Source organism: Osmia bicornis, chromosome 15 (genome assembly GCF_907164935.1).
Source record: "Osmia bicornis bicornis chromosome 15, iOsmBic2.1, whole genome shotgun sequence".
NCBI lineage: Eukaryota > Metazoa > Arthropoda > Insecta > Hymenoptera > Megachilidae > Osmia > Osmia bicornis.
The window spans coordinates 4,361,728-4,381,931 of NC_060230.1; the positions used below are offsets into that span (position 1 = coordinate 4,361,728).

The window sequence follows — 20,204 nt, forward strand, 5'->3', positions numbered from 1 at the left end:
GGATGAAATTTTATTATTAAATATGTAATTTATTTACAAATTATGATCTTCCATCATTACAATGCTCTATAAAGAAGGTAAGTATATTGTACACAAGACACATTCTTTTGTCCTCATTCCTTTTACCATTATTAACATAAATTTTATCTCAACTAGAATGAAGTAATATAACAATCAAAAGCTGCACATGAATACAAAAACAAAAATTAAGGTAACAAATACAATCTCTTTAGAATAAGAGGACTAGTAGCAAAAAATATTAAATAAAAAAAAAAAGGTATTTAAATTTCATGTTTTTGTTAAAATAAAAAGCTAATTTCATAAATGTACATTTACACTGTCGTAGAATTGTTCATTAATTTAAATCATCTTTTTGCATACTGCATAACATAATCTTTTACCCTACTTCTAAAAGATTCCTTATCTTTTATAAATAAATCAGCTGCCTCTCTATTCAAAGGATCATCAAAATTTAAAAGATCCTGTAAGAAGAAAAAATATGAGCTGTGTAAATGTAAAAATATTATATCTTCATGAAAACTGTTGAAAACTTACAGTAAAAAGAGAATTCAAACCCCATACAACATCCTTAAGCTTTCGGGTCGGTGCCCAACCCATTCCATCTATACTACTTTGTCTTAATATCGAAAGACATACATCACCATCTTCGCTTATATTTGGATGCCATAGCTTTGTTAAGCACTTGACTTTTGGAGGCTAAAAGAAAGTATTTTGTTTATATTTTATATTCATCGCAAACAGTGATGTTTCAGTGTAAATAATAACATATATTTACAGCCATGTTATAATCTTCGGATATATAAATCTGAAAATAAAATCTGCCTCCGATCCAGTACCCTTCATCAGGAACAATCAAAAGTATAAATTCGTGTAGACAATGAGGATCATGAAATTTAACCTGACATGTACTAGGTAAGGTATGTTCCATTTCTTGTACCTATATAAACGAATGAGACAATTTAAACATTTTTAAACATCTGCAACAAATGAGTAATCTACTTATCATTGTTTTAAAATTGTTAAAACAATTTCATACATCTCTATATTACTATTACCTCTTTGATTAATAATTTATCGCGTATTGAAACGCGTTTATTATAGTCTTTATTTTTTGAATTTGCTATGTCACTCTCCTTTTTCAATTTTCCTCTTAAAGTAATCATATTTTCAAAAATCTGGAAGCAGATAAATCTAAAACTGTAAAATACAGTAAAAACTATTAATAATTGATCAATACATATAATCCACCGGAACAACAATTGTGTCGATTATTTAAGAACAAAATATTATTCGTAATTAAATGTTAACCCCACATTAGTATGGATGATAGAGAACTAAAGATCTTGTTATTTTAAAACAAACGACTTGTTATACCACTCTGTAACCTAATTAAAAATGTTTTTATTTAGAAATCGCAATAATGATGCTGTCAAATATCACTTATGACGTTTATTATTAGACAACATGAACTGAAGGTTAGAATTGTTGAATACGCTTAATTTTAAGAAATCGTATCTTACACTATAAATGTTGTACTATTTCAGTATATATGTTGATTTTTAAAGTGTATTTAATCAATACACATTTTGATAATTCTCATCTTAAGTTTTTCAACTAGCAAACATTTAAAAGAAAACGGTAAATATTTAAGCGCACCAAAAGTCTGTGTTTCTTACTGTAGACGGCGCTGGTAATGCCGAAATAGACGTTATGCTGATAAGCGTTTTCGCGTAGTCTTGTCAAAACTTTTGTGAATATTATAAAAAATAATTATTTATATCTATATTTGATATTTTTGAGATCTTAAATATTCCAACGATAATGGCAGAAATTGAATGGCCATGGCAATACAGTTTTCCACCCTTTTTTACGTGAGTATCATTAGGTTATATTGACGTATTAAAAATTGTACATAATTATAACTTTTTTCAGTCTTCAACCTCATACAGAAACTAGAGCCAAGCAATTAGCAGCCTGGAAAAGTTTAATTTTAGAATATTATCGCATCACAAAACAATCCATTATAGATATACGTGAAGTACATTCAAGCCCAGTATTTAATAATGCAACAATTAATCGTATCCTTTTATGGTCAATAAATTATATAAAGTTATCGATCACTAATAAGATTTGGTCCTTAATACATTGAATAGGAAAGTTACCATCAGAGATGCTATTATTAATATTAGAAGAAGTATCCAAATCAGGAAATGCAACTCCGTTAGATAAAACAAAGCAAAGATGGCTAGTTTATTGGCATACTTTAGAAGAATGGGGTGAAATAATTTACAATTGGGCACAGGAGAATGGATTCATTGGGTCTGTATGTACTTTGTTTGAATTAACACAAGGAGAGGATACAGTGAATCAAGGTATGTATTCTTATCAAGGTTATACATACATATAAAAAATATTGTTTACTTAATTGTCTGTTTATTTTCAGAATTTCATGGGCTTGATACAGAAGTATTAATCAGAGCTCTTAAGACATTAGAAGCAAATAAAAAGGCTGAGTTGATTTTGTTTGATGATAATCAAGGCGTTAAGTTCTTTTAAATGTATAAATGAACAAAGAAAGTATTTAAGAATTGTAAATATAAGTTTTCATTATCATTAATTGATACTTCTGTGATAAAGGAAATATATTTTATACTTTCTGGAAGAAGTAATTAAATGAACTAAAGAAATTCGTAAATTAAAATGTAAGTAAAGTTTAATTACAAAAAGAATTTAAAAAGTACATTTTTAAGTATGTTTACATGCAATTATTTCTTAAAATTATGTTACTAAAATTCATATAATAAATATTATGTACATACAGAAGTAATGCCAAACAGTATTGAATATGTTTAACATATTCAACAAATGTATGGAATATTTTAATATGAGTAATGTAATATTTTGATTTCACATAAAGGAATAATTGCAATAAAACATTTTTGTAAAGAAAAAACAAAATACAATGTATTTAATACATTTGTAAAAGTTAAAATGAGTCAGAACTTTTCAAGTACATTAGTGCTTAAACAATTTGCTTTCATTAAGTATCCAAATAAGTATCCTGCTAATTACATATTTAGTAATTAATTACATTGATTAGATATGGATTACCATATAAAATTTGAATCAAGTATAAGTATACATTAGTACAAATTATTGACTGTGAAGTACACAACAAATTTTACAAACACAATTTTATTGTGTTTATATAATATGATGGCAAAATTCATAAATTATGCTTCTGCTTTCCTCACTCTGGCTAGTTCGATTGTTTCTTCTTGTAAATTTGCACTTGCCTGAAGTTCTTTTTTACTCATATGTTCAACAACATAAGCACCTAGCGCGTCGCATATGACATTTATCGTTGTTCGGAAGCGGTCCCTATATATAAATTCAATAATTTAGAAATAGATTCATTTAATAGAATCTATGAAAACAAAATACTCACAAAAGCCAATCTACCGCAATAATAAGTGTTACATCTTCAGCAGGTAAACCAACAGTATCCAGTACCATAACCATTGTAACAAGACCAGCTTGTGGAATACCAGCAGCTCCTATACTTGCTGCAGTAGCTGTTATACTGTAAAAATATATTAGAATATTACAATTACTAGGACACTATTTTATATATTAGTTAACTAATAATCAACAAATCAAATCAATAACTACCTAACACCAATGACACTGCCAAGAGTCAGTGGAACTCTTCTGACTTGAGCTATAAAAATTGCAGCCACAGCTTCATACAATGCGGTACCGTCCATGTTGATGGTAGCACCAATTGGAACAACAAATCTTGTAACTCTAGGATCTACACCTATATCATCTAAACACTGTATCGTTACTGGCAGTGTAGCCGTGCTATATTCACAAAAATAGATTATTCATAAATTTGAAACATTTTCTGACGTACTCTGTATGTGTGCAAGTTACCTTGAAGAAGTACCAAATGCTGTGGCTAGAACTTGACCCATTTTTCCTATCAATTTAAATGGTAATTCTCTGGTACAAATGAAGAAAATAAGAGAAAGAGTTCCACAACCATGGATAAGCAAACCTAGTAATACTGTGATGAAATATAAACCTAACTGGCCTACAATAGCACTGATATCTTCAATTTCTAAAAGCTTTGAAGTAACAAGGAAAAGTACACCAATTGGAGATATCCTGTAAATAAATAACAATTTAAAATACATGTTATTTGAAAATTAATTCAATAAATGACTTGTTTTTATAGGTTTTTTACCATATAACCCATCTGGTAATTAGCATCGTTGCTTCAGATAAGGTATCAAAGAAAGTTAGGAGAGGTTTTCCAGCTTCTCCCATTTTACTAAGTGCAATTCCAAACACAATTCCAAAAAATACTAAACCTAAGGTATTCATACCCTCTCCATATTCATGAGATATATTCCATTCATATATACTATTTACTAAAAACAAACATTAGATCACTATAGCGCATACATTATTTGAATAACATACAAATGATTAATGTAAATAATCGTTACCTCCTGTTGTATTTTCAGGCTTTACTAATATAGTACGATACTGTAACAGAATATGAGCAATTAGGATATACCTTGAACACCTTTAGTAATTATATAAAACATCTTACTCTTATACATACCTGAGCAATACAAGCTTGTATAAGATTTGGTGGGAACACATTTCTAAAAAACAGATTTTATAAAAAGATAAGAACTTTTTATAATAAACTATAATATTTTTTTTATTATTTCAGCTGCTTTACCTGACCAGATCTAATAGCGTGTCTATAGTAGTAACATCTCTAGGCGCTTTTGCATCTCCTATTGCAACTAAACTCTGTGTACTGAAGTTTCCAGGTTTAATAAGTAGAACCAAAATTATACCAAGAATTACAGCAGATACCGTTGTCGCCGAATAATAATAAATGGATCGCATACCAATTCTTCCTAGAAAATACATATTACTTGTTTTCAAGTTACTACATTCTGATACATATATGCAGTATTTACGAAGAAAATTGCTATAATTTTCAGACAGAAAAATAAGGAAAAACTTGAACAGGAAAAAATCAATGATAAAACATTTCATTTATGAAAGCAATGATAAAACAGTCTGAAGATTCTTCTTCGTCTCATTAATGACTACAAGTCAATAACTCAAAAAGATAAAAGTTGAACATCCGTTATCAGTATTGTTCGCGTTTCTCTGGTACTGAGTTGAATTACGCCAGAAATTACTGGTAATCTGTGATTTACCAAACTAAGTATCTTCACGCAAACAAGTTTGTACGCCCACGCAACCCCCCCGCTTACGAGTAATGAAATGAAATCTTCCTTAAAGAAGACATATACATATCAATTACCAGATAAATTAAGGTCCAAACCGCCGATGGCACTAACAATACTAGCAAGAATTAATGGCAAGATAAGTGCTTTCAACATTCTAAGGAAAATGTCTCCTGGAAATTGGATATACATGATCTCTCTTTTCGACCATGGTTCGCTCCTGGCATTCCTTAAAATGAAACCGAGAATAACACCGGCTATAACTCCAAGTACTGTAAGCATCGTTAACATATTTTCTGACATGAAATTTTTCCATTTTCTCGGTCGTGCCATGTTGTCTACTGAATTGATCCTAAAAGAAAAAAGAAAAGAACATATTTGATGGCTCAAAATCCAAGTAAATCTTCATCTTGATACGAACGAACTCCACGATTCGCAGAAAAGTGTTGCGCAAACTTTTCTTTCGATATGATAATTTAATATTGCCCCGGGAAAGATACATGATGTAGTATATAGTATAATACGCGAACAGTGTAGACTTACCAACCCAATTATTTTATTATCTTTATGTGTTATTCTGTCGAAGTTTGCATCGTTTTCGTGTCTCTAAGAATAAATATTTGCAGATGTTTGTGGAAGACAATGATAAGGTTGACGCGTGGGAGTGAAAGTGTGGATAAGTTGGAAATATCGTGAAAGGGATTACAACGATCCGAGTGTCTGCGGAAATTTTGAAATGACTAGCCCAGGTAAATAGACTGATTAACTTGTATTCATACACATTTTTAAACGGTGGCGGTCACTGCCCTTGGTACTTAAGTATACACCAATTAAACTCTTTATCTATTACGTGTTGTGGTCCCAAGATATAATTAACGTATTTACATCTTTTTTTGTTTTTATTTTTGGCATTTTTTTGCCATGTATAATGAGTCATTTATTTACTTAATTCAAACTCGTGATTCAATATTTTTTAATCTTTTAATTAAAAACTTGCAAATCATATTATCAGTCTAAATTAAAAAAGAAAAAAAATTATGTAAGTGTTTAAGACATTAGCGATCTTTATTATTATATTTATAAAGTATCCTTGATACAAGAAAAAGCCTTGTAAGACGTTTTCTCGTTGGTATGAAAGTACAAAGCATATAGTTATCTACATAATTGCAAAATCGGATAGGAAAAACAATCTACGGTTTGAACTACGAGACATGATGATTCTGCATACTAACTAGTTGCACTACGATGAGTAATATTGTAATCAATTATATAACATAAATGATACGAAATATTCATAAATGGTAATTGCCGGTTTTGTCCATCATTCGCAGCGTCTCTTGTTAAGTACGTTAGCCCCCTGACAGTTTCAATTAGTCTTAAAAGTACATAGTGTTGAGTTTATGTTCATTCTCTAATTCAAACAACATCCGGTTTCAGAAATTTGAACCGTGAAAATGATACCGCAACAATTGTAGTATATTAACTTTTAAAAGAAACTTGCATGTACAGTATAGGATATTCAATTTATTGATAACACGATGGTCGGGATTAATTAATGAATAAGAATATAAATTAACTAGTCGATTTTTCTTGTCTGTAATGTGTTTACACATGCACGTATATCTTGCAGGAACTGGTATTAACCGGTTCATACTGTCCTGGAAATCTGCCTTGTGTTTCATCCACCAACAAATTTGACTCCCGCAGAAATATCTAGTACTAATTCTATTATTGTTCTGTCGTAGCTTTTCACACGGATACACCCGCCGAAAAGGGAAAAGGGAGTAGAAAGGTGAAATGTAAGATGTGATTCGAAATCAACGTTGAACCAGCAACCAAGCACGATGGGAAAGTTCGATTTATAAGCGCCTATGCGCGAGAGCAAATGAAATCGCAGAAGGAGAGGCAACACGTGCAATTCTTGTTCGGATTAGCACAAGAGAAAAAGTGGTTACATGATAAGGAACGCGCGGTATTTAAAAAATTTCAAATGAATTCGAATTTTTATTCGTTCATTAACAATGAACAATCGGTAACAATGAACTACTGTGTAAAGTATAGTTGAATGTGTGAGATATAGATAAAGCTGAGCAATACATAGATAAAATTATGAAATGTTTCTATAAAAAACGATCCTACGTAGGCGGAACATCAGTCTTTGAAATGTTATCAATTATATTGACTAAAATCTGTATTGCTATGTCAATACAGTGACAAGCTATTAAAAGTTTTCCTTGAAGCAAAAATTGATTCTGAGAAAAACATCTCGTCAGCCGTAATTCTGTCCGAAATTTTGTTTTTCATGCACGTGGATCATTGTAAGCGTCAGATACACGGCAAGTTAAAACGTTCAACCCTCTTTACTACCACTACCATAGTAGATACATGTATCAACACACAGTAAAAAAATCTCGTCATAGTTATCAGCAGAACAAAGGAGATGAATGCAATAATGTATGATTTTATTTAATCTTCGACTACCGTCATTGCTTTAAGATGTTTTGTTCCTCACAATTACTGCAATTTGATCAAATTTTCTTTCAAATTATTGTATTACCGAATGCTTTATTATTATCCACACATTCAATTTGAAATACTTTCATTAGAATATTTATGAAAGGTGACTCGCACTTATTAGTTGAGAAATTTAAACAAATGACTTACCCGCTAATTTAGATATATCTAGGATAGATAGTCGTTAGAAGTTGTGCACGCAGCAATGCGATTCCACTTCGATTGAATCACGTTGCTTGCGTGCTGATATTTAAATTTGGATGCTGAACACGTTTTGGTTTAGACAGCGCGAAAAGTCGTTCTTCCCGCGAGCGCGATATCGTCGTACTGTCGGTGCGCTGCGTTCTCGTGGAGTGCCGGCTATCCCATGAGAACGTAGCCCTTCGTCGCGTGGATGCAATATGTTTGCGTCAGAGATCATGTATATCGTTCCCTCTCCATCACCTTTTTCGCCAGTATTCTATTTCTTTCTGTGCCCCATCGTGTTTTTTGTCCCCTTTCGCCGAACTCTCGATACACGTTCTCCCTCCTCGCTGTTATTCTGATGTACCTTTGCACATGTAGCCGTAGATCCTATAATGACACGTGCCTGCGCGCGTGTTTACGAAACCGCGTGTACCGAGATCGCACACGCATTCAGAAGAACTTGAATGAATGGTTATACCATATGTGGGCAGACACTTAAAAGTAACCGGTATAAACACGATATATTAAATCATGGCTATTATGAGATAATAATTATTTTCGGAGAAAACTATTAAAGATAAAAATGTACTGTTGCGTTACTGATTATTTATTTGCCGTCTTTATTTAAATACGTTTATCATGTAAAAATGTTTCAGTCTCGATTAAGTTCACAGATAATACTTTGATATTCCTTATGTATAGCATAGTATGTAAATTTCGAATTTTGTTAATCACTTGTTTCCTTGTTACTAGATACAAATGGTAACGAAATTATGTAATAAAAGTGAAACGAAATGTACACGCAACATACGTCAACAATATAAACGATGATTTAATTAATGTACAATTTACAAAAATTAGTGTGAGAATTACTTGACCGCTAGGAATGATGTTTGTATAATTGGATTGAGGTCAGTCACGTGATTCTTTTAATTACTCTACCCCTCCCCTTCTTTCTCGTATATTTGGCTAAATTTGTTTCACTCATTTTTGCTTTGCGAGAGGGGAACACACAAATGTTACAAACATCAAGGCTACTTCATTTACATTCAGGTTTGGTTTTTTCTTTTAATGTTGAAAATAAAGTAAAAACGTAAAATGTTAGTTACAAATGTTTATTTAAGAACTGACAATACAAGTTTTATTTATTAAAAATAAATGAAAATCGTCTACTACTAAGACATAGAAATTAGCTTTGGAAAATACTGATAAAATAGTATTGAAGAAAGTATAATTAGAGAGCAGAACTTAAATGAAGTTATGTGTAAAATAAACGCATTACTTAATTCAATATAAATGTAAAAATCTTCCGGCAAAATATTTAATAAACGCAGAATTTAACACCTAACTAATAATAATGAAGTCTCGAATTAGTATGTATGCTGTTAATGAACTTAGAATTTAAAGGCACTTTTTTATAATACATCATTCTTGTTATACATAAGGAATGATTATTCTAAATGTAACATTAAAGTATACCTTAAGAATAAGCACATTAGTGCAAGGCACTCTATAATCACAAATGTTATAAAGATTTTCCTTATTCAGTAAATTCTTAATAGAAACTGATTCTGCTTTAGAACTGTGATTTCCAGAAAATCAATATAATCTGGTATGTTTCTACTTCGGTTAAATTAAATGAAATACCAAGTTGTCATGGTAATTCTATAGTTAAGAACAATGTATACTGCAGTTAAAAACTAGGGCATTCTATAGACATATATACAGAACGTTTTGATGATATTTATAAACGATTTTGTTGAAGTAATGAAAGTAAACAGATTACACTCAGATTACAACAAAGAATTTTAAAAACGTTATATCTTCTACGATTAGTCAGTTTTGAAGTGAAATTTTAAAAATACTTTAGCATATCATTGATTTTTTAGAAATCAACGGATTACAAACTGTCATAGCTGAGTTTTTGTATGAATATTAACAATGATCTGAAGTATTATTTACAAATAGATATAGTTATGTCAATGTGTTTAATTCTCTGGTGCTGGTGATGTTATTTTTCTTTTAAATAATAAGATATGTGGCTCTGAAACATACAAATGTCTTTAAATGAAACTGTTCTCTTTTCGCGTTACAAAAAGTTAAGAAATGCAAACAAATGCTTTCATTGGAAATTAGATATTAAAAATCTAATAATTTAGTATACCTGGTTTATGGATCATGTAATGTACCCATCCTTGGCTTTGTTGAACACCCATAGCTCTCCATTCTTGTTCACGAAGGAGACGTGTGGTGGGTACTGATTTTACCATTTCCTTTGGTAGCACTACGTGCCTAATAACATGCAATATATCATTACTAAATGAACTCATTAAGAATATTTCATTGTTATAAAATTGCATGCTCTTTTAGTATACTGATTTCAAATAAGCTAATCAAATGTAACTATAACCTTTCTAATAAAAAAGTTATTTAACAAATGGGTTTAAGATTACATATCTTTAACTACATAGGTGTTCAATTTATTGTTCTGGATTTAATATGCAAAAAAATTATACTGGAATTACTCTTAAAAGTTTATACTACTACAATACAAGAAAATAAATCTATGTATATGTTCTACCAGTTAAGGATAATAGACTAACAAAGTGAACAAAAGAATATGCCAGACAGCCATTTAAATATGTTACATTTGCGTGCAAAAATTCTACAAAGAAATTGATACTTGATAAAATAATATTTGTCAAATGAAATTTCTCAAATTAAATTAAATGATTTTCTATTAAGCCCATTGTCGTAAATATCAGCATAAATGAACACCTAGGAAGTTATTCTTTAACGTCTATTGGAACGATTCAAAATGGCACAATTGACCAAAATCAAAATCTAAATGGAACATTATGCTTTGTCGTTATTCATACCAACCTGTATTCGTATTTATCGTCGTAATATTTACCCGAGTAATAGATTTTATCCGACATCTTCGTTCGCTTAAATTAATTAGAACCTTTAAACAATAACTTGTATAGCCAGCCAACAACACAACCGAAAATCACGCGTGAATTTTCGAAAACCTTCCAACAGCGTATGCCCCCTAATTTGAAAGTTTAACGGATGTAGCGTCAAGAAGATTGAAGGAAAGGTACTCGTTAGTCGTTGATAGTCAGTTTAAACAAACTCATTCATAAAATCAAAGAAGTAATAAAATAATTTTCACAAATTCCTATTATCGTTGTGAAAATGTTAAAACGCACAGAATTTGTTATATTTTATCATTATGTTAACAACAAACGGAAATTTAAACGTAGTAAACCGGAATCAGCTGTTTAAAATTAAACAATGGCGTCTGAAGTTGCTGCGTCGAAGTTCATTTTCAGAGGTTAAGTGTGATGGTAACAAAATACGTGATATAAAATACCTTTTACGAAGGAATACAAGCAGTATAATTAAAAATGGAGAAGTACTCTCATAGAAAAGATTACACTAAATCAAAGAAAGATGATAGAGATCGCTATAAGGATAAAGTTTCACGTAGGGAGAGTGACAGTGATTATGATAGTCGTTCTAAAAGTTCAAAGCCAAGACATAAACTCTCTAAGAGTTCCAGTCAAAAATACAAAAAATCCAGGCATAGAGACTCTTCAGAATCACGTGAATCCCGTAAGAAATCTTCAAAACACAAAAGCAGAAGAAGGTAAGTAAAGACAAATTATCGTTGAGGTTATGGTTTTGTTATTCTGAAATTATCTTTCTTATTTTAGATCGTCGTCATCGTCGTCTTCAACATCATCAAACTCAAGTGAATCTAGTAGTTCAACCTCTTCTAACTCTTCATCAGATTCTACGAAACTTTTAGAAAAATTACAGAAACAACGGCAGAAGCAAATTGAAGAAAGAAAGCGTCAAAAAGAGTTAATGAAAGCTACAGAAACACCAGAAGAGAAAAGATTACGTCGTTTAAGAAAGAAGGAAGCTAAAGAACGCAAAAGAAAAGAAAGAATGGGTTGGGATAATGACTATTTACATTATACAAATACAGATAATCCATTTGGTGATGGAAATTTGCTTTCCACATTTGTATGGTCTAAAAAACTTGAAAAAGAGGGTTTACTTGGTGTAAGTAGGGAAGAACTAGAAATTAGAAATAGGTACAAACAGGAAGAGAATAAAAGGGAGTTAGAGAAAGTTAAAAAAAGAAGACAAGAAAGAGAATTAGAAAGACAACAAAGAGAAGAGGAAATGACGATGTTACAAAGAGGGAAAGAAGCTGCTCAGCTGGAACAGTGGGCAAGACAGGAAGATCAATTTCATTTAGAGCAAGCAAGATTAAGATCACGAATTAGGATACAGGATGGCAGGGCAAAACCAATTGATCTCCTTGCAAAGTATATTAGTGCTGAAGAAGAAGTTGATGCGGTAGAAATGCACGAGCCGTATACTTATTTGCGTGGATTGCACGTAAAAGATTTAGAAGATCTTATCGAGGATATCAAAGTTTATAAAGAATTGGAACGCGGTAAAAACTTGGATTATTGGAACGATATTACGGTGATTGTAGAGGACGAGTTACACAAACTACGTAAATTAGAAAGATCAGAATACGAAGTTGGTAAGTAATACAATGAAAAGGTTTTATTAATAATTTCTCATATAAGATATTAATAAACATACCTTTTTAGCCGTTGGCCGAAGAGAAGGAATACACGAATCAGTAGCCAAAGATGTGACTGCTATTTTCAAAGGAAAAACGGCAGCGCAATTAGAAGCTTTGCAATTACAAATCGAGGCAAAGATTACAGGAAAACCTGAAGGTGTTGATATAGGATATTGGGAAAGTCTCCTATCCCAACTGAAAGGTAAACATTACAGATTAGCTATATAATTTTAATTATATTATTTAACGTGGATGTTTCTACTAGCTGTTTATTCTCCTCAGCGCACATGGCGAGGGCACGGTTAAGAGATCGCCATCAAGAAAATTTGCGCAAGAAGTTGGAGGTTTTAATTGCTGAACAAGGAGTAGCGCGAACGGAAAATGAACCCGAGAGTTCGCAAGCAAATGCTGAACAATCAGGAAAACAAGAAGAATCGTCTACCAACACGGTTGTAGAAAAGAGCGAAGATAGTCAAACAGAGTATGCATTTGTTTTATTACATATGTATTTATATGCATAAAGTAGAAACTCATATGATTGTATTTTATACAATTCTAGCGATGATCAAGAAACTAATAATGCAGCGGATGACCTCTTATCAGAGTCCTTTTGCGAATATGAATCAGGAGGTTATTCTCCAAAATATATACTTTATTCTCAACTGGAGCCAGGAACGTTGGTTACTTTGGAAGAAGATGATAATAAACGATTAGAGTATGCAAGAAATCAAGTACTTAGTACTGGACGTAAAATTCAAAATGTAATGACCGCAGAAGAACAAGCAATGCATAGAGAAGCTCGAAAAAATATGAGCTCCGATGAAGCGCAATTCAGTGTTGAATCATCTTTGGAAGCGCAAATTTATCTATGGTCTGATAAGTATAGACCGAGAAAACCAAGATACTTCAATCGGGTTCATACCGGTTTTGAGTGGAATAAATACAATCAAACACATTATGATATGGATAATCCACCACCGAAAATTGTACAGGGTTATAAATTCAACATATTTTATCCGGATTTGATAGATAAGAATACAACGCCTGAATATTTTTTGGTAAGATATATTGTTTTATTTACACTCTTATTAATATTAATATTAACAATACTATTGTAATTTTCAGACACCCTGTGCGGATAATAAAGATTTCGCTATTTTACGATTTCATGCTGGTCCACCTTACGAGGACATTGCATTTAAAATAGTTAACAGAGAATGGGAGTATTCGTATAAACGTGGTTTTAGGTGCCAATTTCATAACAATATTTTCCAATTATGGTTCCACTTCAAACGTTATCGATACCGTCGATAATGTATCAATATTGTACATATTATGTGTTCCTGTATATACACTACTAAATCTAGGATAGATTACTTAATTTTTATAATAACTGTATCAAGTGAAAAGTCATATTTTTAGTGACGTATTTAAATAAAATTGCGCAATTTTATGCGCAGATCTATATAAATTTATTTTCTGCGCGAAACTTACCCGCATGGTTGTAAGTAATTCTCACGAAATTGAAATCATTACTTTAATAATTAGTCTGATAACAAAATTAAAACATGTAATAACTTTTAATTTTGTTACGATTTGATTTATTGAAAAATCATTTTAGTTATCAGAATATTAGTCCGTGTATAATTTACGCAACAAAATCGTGATATAATCCCGATTTGAATGACCCGACATTGTGACGAAAATCTATACAAAGGAACCGCGACATAGTTGTTAAACAGTGGTTGTTGGATCGATTTTCCCAGCCACCTGTATTCTTACACAGTCAACCACAATGAGAAAGGTAAAAGCTATATGTAGCCAATGGCAAGGTAAACTCGAGCATAGTGCACCGGGTGTTTGACTGACAAAGGGCTACGCGTTTAAAATTGTGTTTCTTCCACAACAGTCGCGCACAATTCAAAGGGATATAAGTTTCTGGATAAAAAATACATAAGAACTATTTTAATGATCTATAGTTTCTAGTAATCATCCAATATTAAAACGTAATTGTTATTCTTTATTTAAAAAATATTTAGATATAGGGTAAAGGGTACATTAATCATTAAGTTAAATACTGATGACCCTGTCGATCATCCGGAGAACGTGTAAGAAGATTGATACTGTCAACTCATTTTCATCATTAGAATTACAAGAACAATTAATGTGACATCATGAACATACCGGCGTAAGCTAATTTCAGTGAAGTGTCAGTGAAAAAGAACAATTCATTCGTTTGTCGCGATAACCATAAATGTCTCAGAGTTAGAAAATTTCACCTGATTCAGATGTGTCCAATTACTATCTAAATTGATCGGATTTTTTAGATTTAGTTGATTCGAGGGCCCGGCAAATTTAATTTCCGCAAGTAATTATAATGAAATCTTGAATGTTGATCTCTTAAAATTTAAGATAAACATTTCAAAATTTCGTATCGTGTTATCTTTCAAATTCGAAGTGTTAAATTGTTGCAAGTACATTTACCGGAAAAATCATGAAATGGAAAAAGGGGCCATCAGAGTTTATGTCGGAAAAAACATTTCTGGTAATCAAGGATGATCTGGATATATTGAAAAGTGAGTAAAATCTTCTATTCAATTTCCTAATAAACATACTTTATTTAACAACAATTTTAGGAAATTATTGCTCAATCCGCGCATGTATTTTTGCGCACGAGTTTAAATTCAAAAATTGAATTAAATTAAATTCAATAAATCCGTAAAGATTAAGAAATTATTTGTAAAAAGGAAAATGACTGTTTCAATTTTTATAAATCATATCTTTTACATAGATCAATTAATAAAACGATTAAACAAGAGTAAATGTAGTCAGCAGCCATTTTCAAACAAATCTTTTCTTACATTGCAACCAAACATCGATTATCTTGAATTCCTATTATTTTATCTTATGAAATTAATATTATATAAATCGTGCAGAAAAAGGGAAGCAACGAGAAAAGTCGAAGACACCGGACACCGGCACCTGGCCACCAAAAATGAAGCGTGGGGTGTACGACCATCCGGAGAGACCAAAGACCGCGAATCTCGAGAAGCCGAGCGTGTTGGACCCGGATTTAGTCGATAAACTGGACATGTCTATGTTGAGCAAAGAATTGCTCGTCCACTCTATGACAAGGTTTCGCCTGTCAAAAGCAATCGGTGGTGGGACGTCGTCGTTCCCATCGTCGTCAAGGTGTCGGCAAGACGTCACCGTTGGCGAACAACACCAACCGCAGAGTCACGCGTCGAACGGTGCTGCGTGGTGCAACGGTTCCTTATCCGCACGCTACAAACGGCGTAGTTTCGAGCAAATTTTAGATTCGAGGCTGGTCAACTTGGATACGTTCGTTGAATCACCGAGAATGCAAAAACAGGCAAGGATCATCAACCAGGAAACAATGACGACGAAGAAGAATTCAGACAGCAGGAAGTTGGATGACAATAATAATAGGTTCATAATTATTCGTTTAAAATAGTTGAATTTTGTGTTTGCAATATTTAAACAAATGTTATTCGTTAATTTAGAAGCAAACCGCCCAGCCACAAGGTACCTTCATTGTCCACGTTGAAGAAGAAAAGTTCAAAGCCCGTCATTCAAAATGAATTGGAGGTGTTCACTTCCTCTTCGTCGAAGAATGCTCCGGAACCTTGCAAAAGTTGCGGGAAACCGGACCAACCGGAGCGGTTTCACAGTCACCCGAAAAGCGGTCAGCCTAAGACAAAAGAGAGTCCGGCGAGCACGAAGACAAAGGCAACGGTACCAAAAACCGTACAGAAGCCCGTGGCCTTGCACTTCCGTAGCGATAAGAGCAAGAACAAAAGCGAGGAAATGGTCGCTGTCGAGGTGAAGTCGAAATCGAGCAATCCATCGCACAGACCGTCGTCGGCACCGATTAAGAAAGGACCGAGGACCATTACTTGTTACATATGCGGACGTGAATTCGGCACCGCTAGTTTTCCAATTCACGAGCCAAGATGCATGCAAGTAAGTATAATATTTTCAAATCGATAATTAGCTGTGATTGATTTCATTCCGATTTTCATTTCCACGTTTCATCTTTGTTGAATTTAGATACACCCGGGCTAACTTAGGACTTCCAGGAATGCTAACATTAGTATAGGGCAGATCTAATTTTACACTGAACTTGAACTGCATCTATTATTCATGGTCGCGATAACGGAATACGATGTATGAATATTATTGAATCACTCGGTTCGGTAGCACGTAATACATCAAGGCCCTTTGTAAAATCGATAGGAACATATGTGCGTCGTATATCCTTGCGGTTGATATCAGAGGCATTTACATACACGTGAACTGATGCCTCCCGCTATAGATAAACCGATCGGTACTGACCGTGTAATTTGCACGTGAGTTGCGGTTTATGTACGTCCGGTTCGATATATCCATACAGACGACCTCAACTGCATCCATATCCGTCTACAAAAGAACATTAATTATGACTTGTGGGTAGATCGATCGTTTTATCGCGAATCATTATGAAACGAATATGTACCATATCCTATGGCGAAGGGTTGCATTCTCATAATTAAAATAATTGAAATATCCACGCACATCGATTATAATTCAAATACTAATAATTGTTGGTTTATTTGCAGAAATGGGAACGAGAAAACAACGCGTTACCGGTGAATCAAAAACGACCAACTCCTCAAAGACCCGACGTTGCGATCAATCATTCAGAATGGAATACAGCAGCATGGGAAGAAAGTCAGGTATTGCGCTGTCGTTTAAACGTCTTCTCAAACATGTAAATTGCGGCTATAGTCTTGTCGAATCGGATATCTTTTCATTTTTAAGCAACGTTAAGAAGATCGACAAAGTACATCATAGGAAAAACGTGTTTCCATTATCTGAATGAGTCATTACTATATAAGGCCTGATGATTTGTATTGAGCGGTGATGTAATTACGACCCGTTACAGATGAATTCGGTCATCAACAGTGTGTAATGGGTTTAAGTATGCGCATATGGATTGTTCATTTCAACATTTAAAGACTTAGGAGAACTTTAACTAAGCATAGGATTTCAATTTAATCAAAATTTTCTTAAGTGTTACATTTATGCTACAACAAATTATTTATTCAACGATATGCAATTATTCTGCCCCTTTTTTTATAGTAGAAACATGATTTTAAATGAGAGAATCGATTATAGCATGCGTAATGAAGTGACTCGTTAAAGCTCACCCTTATACGTTCCTCATGCATACGTATATATTTATGTACATATGCATAGAAATACAAATACCGAGTTCCATACAGAGAGAACATATCACGCACTATAATCCTCCAGCCCTATCGTGTTCAAGGTGCTGGCCTACATTTATCACAAAGGCTTAGTTATTTAAGACTAACGGCATGTTTGATCTAAAAACTGAGAACCGCAATGCGACTCGTTAACTTCAAGACTGAAAGGGGCTCTCTATGTAATTTGTGAAATCAAAGTACTTATATGCAATTTTGTATTTTCAGGCGCAGCTGGTCCCCTGTCCAAAATGTGGAAGAACATTTTTCCCAAATCGCCTAATAGTGCATCAAAGAAGCTGTAAAGCTTCACCAAAGGTGAATACATTGTTTGTTTCATTAAAATGTTGTATTTATAATTTATCAGGATTATAAGACTAAAAATCATTTTGTCCGTAGAATTTTGAATCAGAAAAGTCAGAAAGCCCCATTCTGGAAAAATCTGTCAATGTCTCACGGGTGACTCCACCTACGGTCACTTGTAAAATTTGTGGTCGAAATTTTGGCACGAGAAGCATTAAGATACACGAACCTCAGTGCATGAAACGATGGCAATTCGAGAATAACAATCAATCAATGCATTTGAGAAGAAAAGATTCAACTGGTCAACTGAAGTTAGAACCAACAAGCGTGCAAGAAAATGTAATCAGCCCAATAGGGGTGAGTCGTGTTGGAAAGCATGCTTATATACTCCAGTTTGTTTGAAATCGTTGCAGTTGCTCGTTGAACACGTGAAGATAAATCTTTGTTAATTTTTTAATATTTCTGTACAGAATTGATATTGATCATTGAAAATAAATTATTATGCTCTTTATGTTTTGTGAGTTTTGTTAATCGAGGTTGATGTTCATTCGGGGCCAACTGATTTTAGGACAACGGACTGAAGAAAACAGTCACCTGCTACATATGTGGCAGAGATTTTGGCTCCAGTAGTATAGCTATTCATGAGCCGCAATGCTTGAAAAAGTGGCACGTGGAGAACGACAAATTGCCACCGGATCAGAGGAGGAAAGAACCGGAGAGACCTGAAACTGTTTACACTCGTAAGTCATTACTGCATTTGATATCTTATTTATAAAATGAAACAGTTTCAATGAGTGCGATTCATTTGAATACGAGTATATGATTTTCCTCCTACTATCTATTTAAATAGTTTGTATAGATTCCATGAGCTTCGTTAGTCTTGAGTAGTCAACGAGTTCATTATGTGAAAAAGTTAAACACTGATTGCGTGCTCCGATGCTTTGCTAGTGAACTTAAGGTCAACGCGATTATATCGATCAAAGGGTGGCGTGGTTGCATACCGACAGGGGCAAACCTGATCTTTATTAAACACTACAAATAACTTTTAGTGGTTTAAAGAAGGTGAAGGCTTGAATATCAATTAGGTTTCTCTGTATATACGCAATTAATAACAAGGCAATTGTTTTAATAATCATTATTGAATACATGCACATAAAAATATTTGATATTCATGCATAGGCGATCCAGCGTCAGGAGATATGGTAATTGACATAACAGCAATGGCTGAGGCCAGCTGGAAAACACACTTGCGTCAATTAGTCCCATGTAAACGATGCGGAAGGACATTTAATCCTGATCGTGTAATCGTACATGAAAGCAGCTGCAAGGGAACCCGTTAATTAAAGGATCATCTCTTTAGCAACTAGAGCACCCCTACACATTTATCTCTTACATAATATTTAAAAAGGTTTTGTATGTTTCATAAAATGTAAAAAGTTGTATTTTTTATTCACGTTATTGTTCTGTTTATGTTCTAAAAGATACAGTCCAGTAAAATGCACATAATTTTAAAGAAATCAATATGAAAATGTAGTTAATGATCATAGACACAATATTTACACTCTTATGAAATGAAATACTTTCACCGTATGTATATGTATAATATATGGATGAATGTATATTGCACAGGCAACGTTCCTAAAAATGAATATTTTATAAGGAAACGCACAATCGTTACAATTTTCTTAACAAATAAGTAATATCTTTTGTACACAATAGCAATAACGCAGATTTTCAGTTATGAAATGAACGCAGTATTTTGTACTAGTAGATCAGAAAGTAAGAAAATAACATTTAACGATAAAATGTATCCGTATATAAGCAGTCTTTCTTGTGTAATCTTTGAACTTTTTGTTCTTCACCCTTCATCTTTCTCCCTCTTCTCGTCCTATACTTTTGCATAATATAGAGTTCATACCGTTGAATGAAATCATTTTATGTTAATATTTTATTTACATAATATATGTAGGTAGAAAAAATAAAACAAGAATACTGATGATTTCTTTATTTGAATTCAGATTT

At 32.8% G+C, this 20,204-nt stretch overlaps 5 protein-coding genes and 1 long non-coding RNA gene across 10 annotated transcripts; 3 read left to right on the plus strand and 3 right to left on the minus strand.

The window, feature by feature from the left end:
• Positions 1-3: 3 nt before the first annotated feature.
• Positions 4-1,692, minus strand: LOC114878478 (NEDD8-conjugating enzyme UBE2F-like). Of its 4 annotated transcripts, none has more exons than XM_029192339.2 (5): positions 1,542-1,692; positions 1,077-1,196; positions 797-958; positions 556-717; positions 4-482 (listed from the first exon to the last, which is right to left on the minus strand). In XM_029192339.2, the coding sequence occupies exons 2-5, from the start codon at positions 1,182-1,184 to the stop codon at positions 366-368; spliced, it is 549 nt and encodes a 182-aa protein (XP_029048172.1). In that variant the 5' UTR covers positions 1,185-1,196; positions 1,542-1,692; the 3' UTR covers positions 4-365. The 4 variants fall into 4 exon arrangements, with proteins under 4 accessions (XP_029048172.1, XP_029048170.1, XP_029048171.1 ...); XM_029192337.1 differs by having other exon boundaries at positions 1,077-1,218; XM_029192338.2 differs by lacking the exon at positions 1,542-1,692 and adding an exon at positions 1,335-1,524 and having other exon boundaries at positions 1,077-1,218.
• Positions 1,693-1,713: 21 nt separating this feature from the next.
• LOC114878479 (vacuolar protein-sorting-associated protein 25) lies at positions 1,714-2,610 on the plus strand. Its single transcript, XM_029192340.2, has 4 exons — positions 1,714-1,892; positions 1,954-2,099; positions 2,175-2,393; positions 2,465-2,610. The coding sequence occupies exons 1-4, from the start codon at positions 1,843-1,845 to the stop codon at positions 2,575-2,577; spliced, it is 528 nt and encodes a 175-aa protein (XP_029048173.1). The 5' UTR covers positions 1,714-1,842; the 3' UTR covers positions 2,578-2,610.
• A 359-nt stretch (positions 2,611-2,969) lies between these two features.
• On the minus strand, positions 2,970-8,329 carry LOC114878477 (excitatory amino acid transporter 3). Its single transcript, XM_029192335.2, has 10 exons — positions 7,965-8,329; positions 5,378-5,652; positions 4,778-4,961; positions 4,655-4,697; positions 4,536-4,575; positions 4,271-4,457; positions 3,958-4,191; positions 3,694-3,885; positions 3,470-3,604; positions 2,970-3,402 (listed from the first exon to the last, which is right to left on the minus strand). Exons 2-10 carry the CDS (start codon positions 5,631-5,633, stop codon positions 3,255-3,257), a joined length of 1,419 nt encoding a protein of 472 aa, XP_029048168.1. The 5' UTR covers positions 5,634-5,652; positions 7,965-8,329; the 3' UTR covers positions 2,970-3,254.
• Positions 5,482-7,958, plus strand: LOC114878483. Its single transcript, XR_003789753.1, has 3 exons — positions 5,482-5,574; positions 5,927-6,049; positions 7,046-7,958. It is a non-coding gene; the product is annotated as an uncharacterized LOC114878483 (long non-coding RNA).
• Positions 8,307-11,066, minus strand: LOC114878481 (cyclin-dependent kinases regulatory subunit-like). Of its 2 annotated transcripts, none has more exons than XM_029192342.1 (3): positions 10,884-11,066; positions 10,165-10,292; positions 8,307-8,403 (listed from the first exon to the last, which is right to left on the minus strand). In XM_029192342.1, exons 1-3 carry the CDS (start codon positions 10,937-10,939, stop codon positions 8,351-8,353), a joined length of 237 nt encoding a protein of 78 aa, XP_029048175.1. In that variant the 5' UTR covers positions 10,940-11,066; the 3' UTR covers positions 8,307-8,350. The 2 variants fall into 2 exon arrangements, with proteins under 2 accessions (XP_029048175.1, XP_029048174.1); XM_029192341.2 differs by lacking the exon at positions 8,307-8,403 and adding an exon at positions 8,587-10,044 and having other exon boundaries at positions 10,884-11,060.
• Positions 11,067-11,118: 52 nt separating this feature from the next.
• Positions 11,119-20,009, plus strand: LOC114878482 (cactin). The gene is made up of 12 exons (XM_029192345.2): positions 11,119-11,652; positions 11,720-12,567; positions 12,638-12,814; positions 12,895-13,093; positions 13,172-13,670; positions 15,614-16,062; positions 16,137-16,596; positions 17,232-17,348; positions 18,108-18,197; positions 18,279-18,539; positions 18,751-18,922; positions 19,362-20,009. Exons 1-12 carry the CDS (start codon positions 11,411-11,413, stop codon positions 19,520-19,522), a joined length of 3,675 nt encoding a protein of 1,224 aa, XP_029048178.1. The 5' UTR covers positions 11,119-11,410; the 3' UTR covers positions 19,523-20,009.
• The last annotated feature ends 195 nt before the right edge of the window (positions 20,010-20,204 follow it).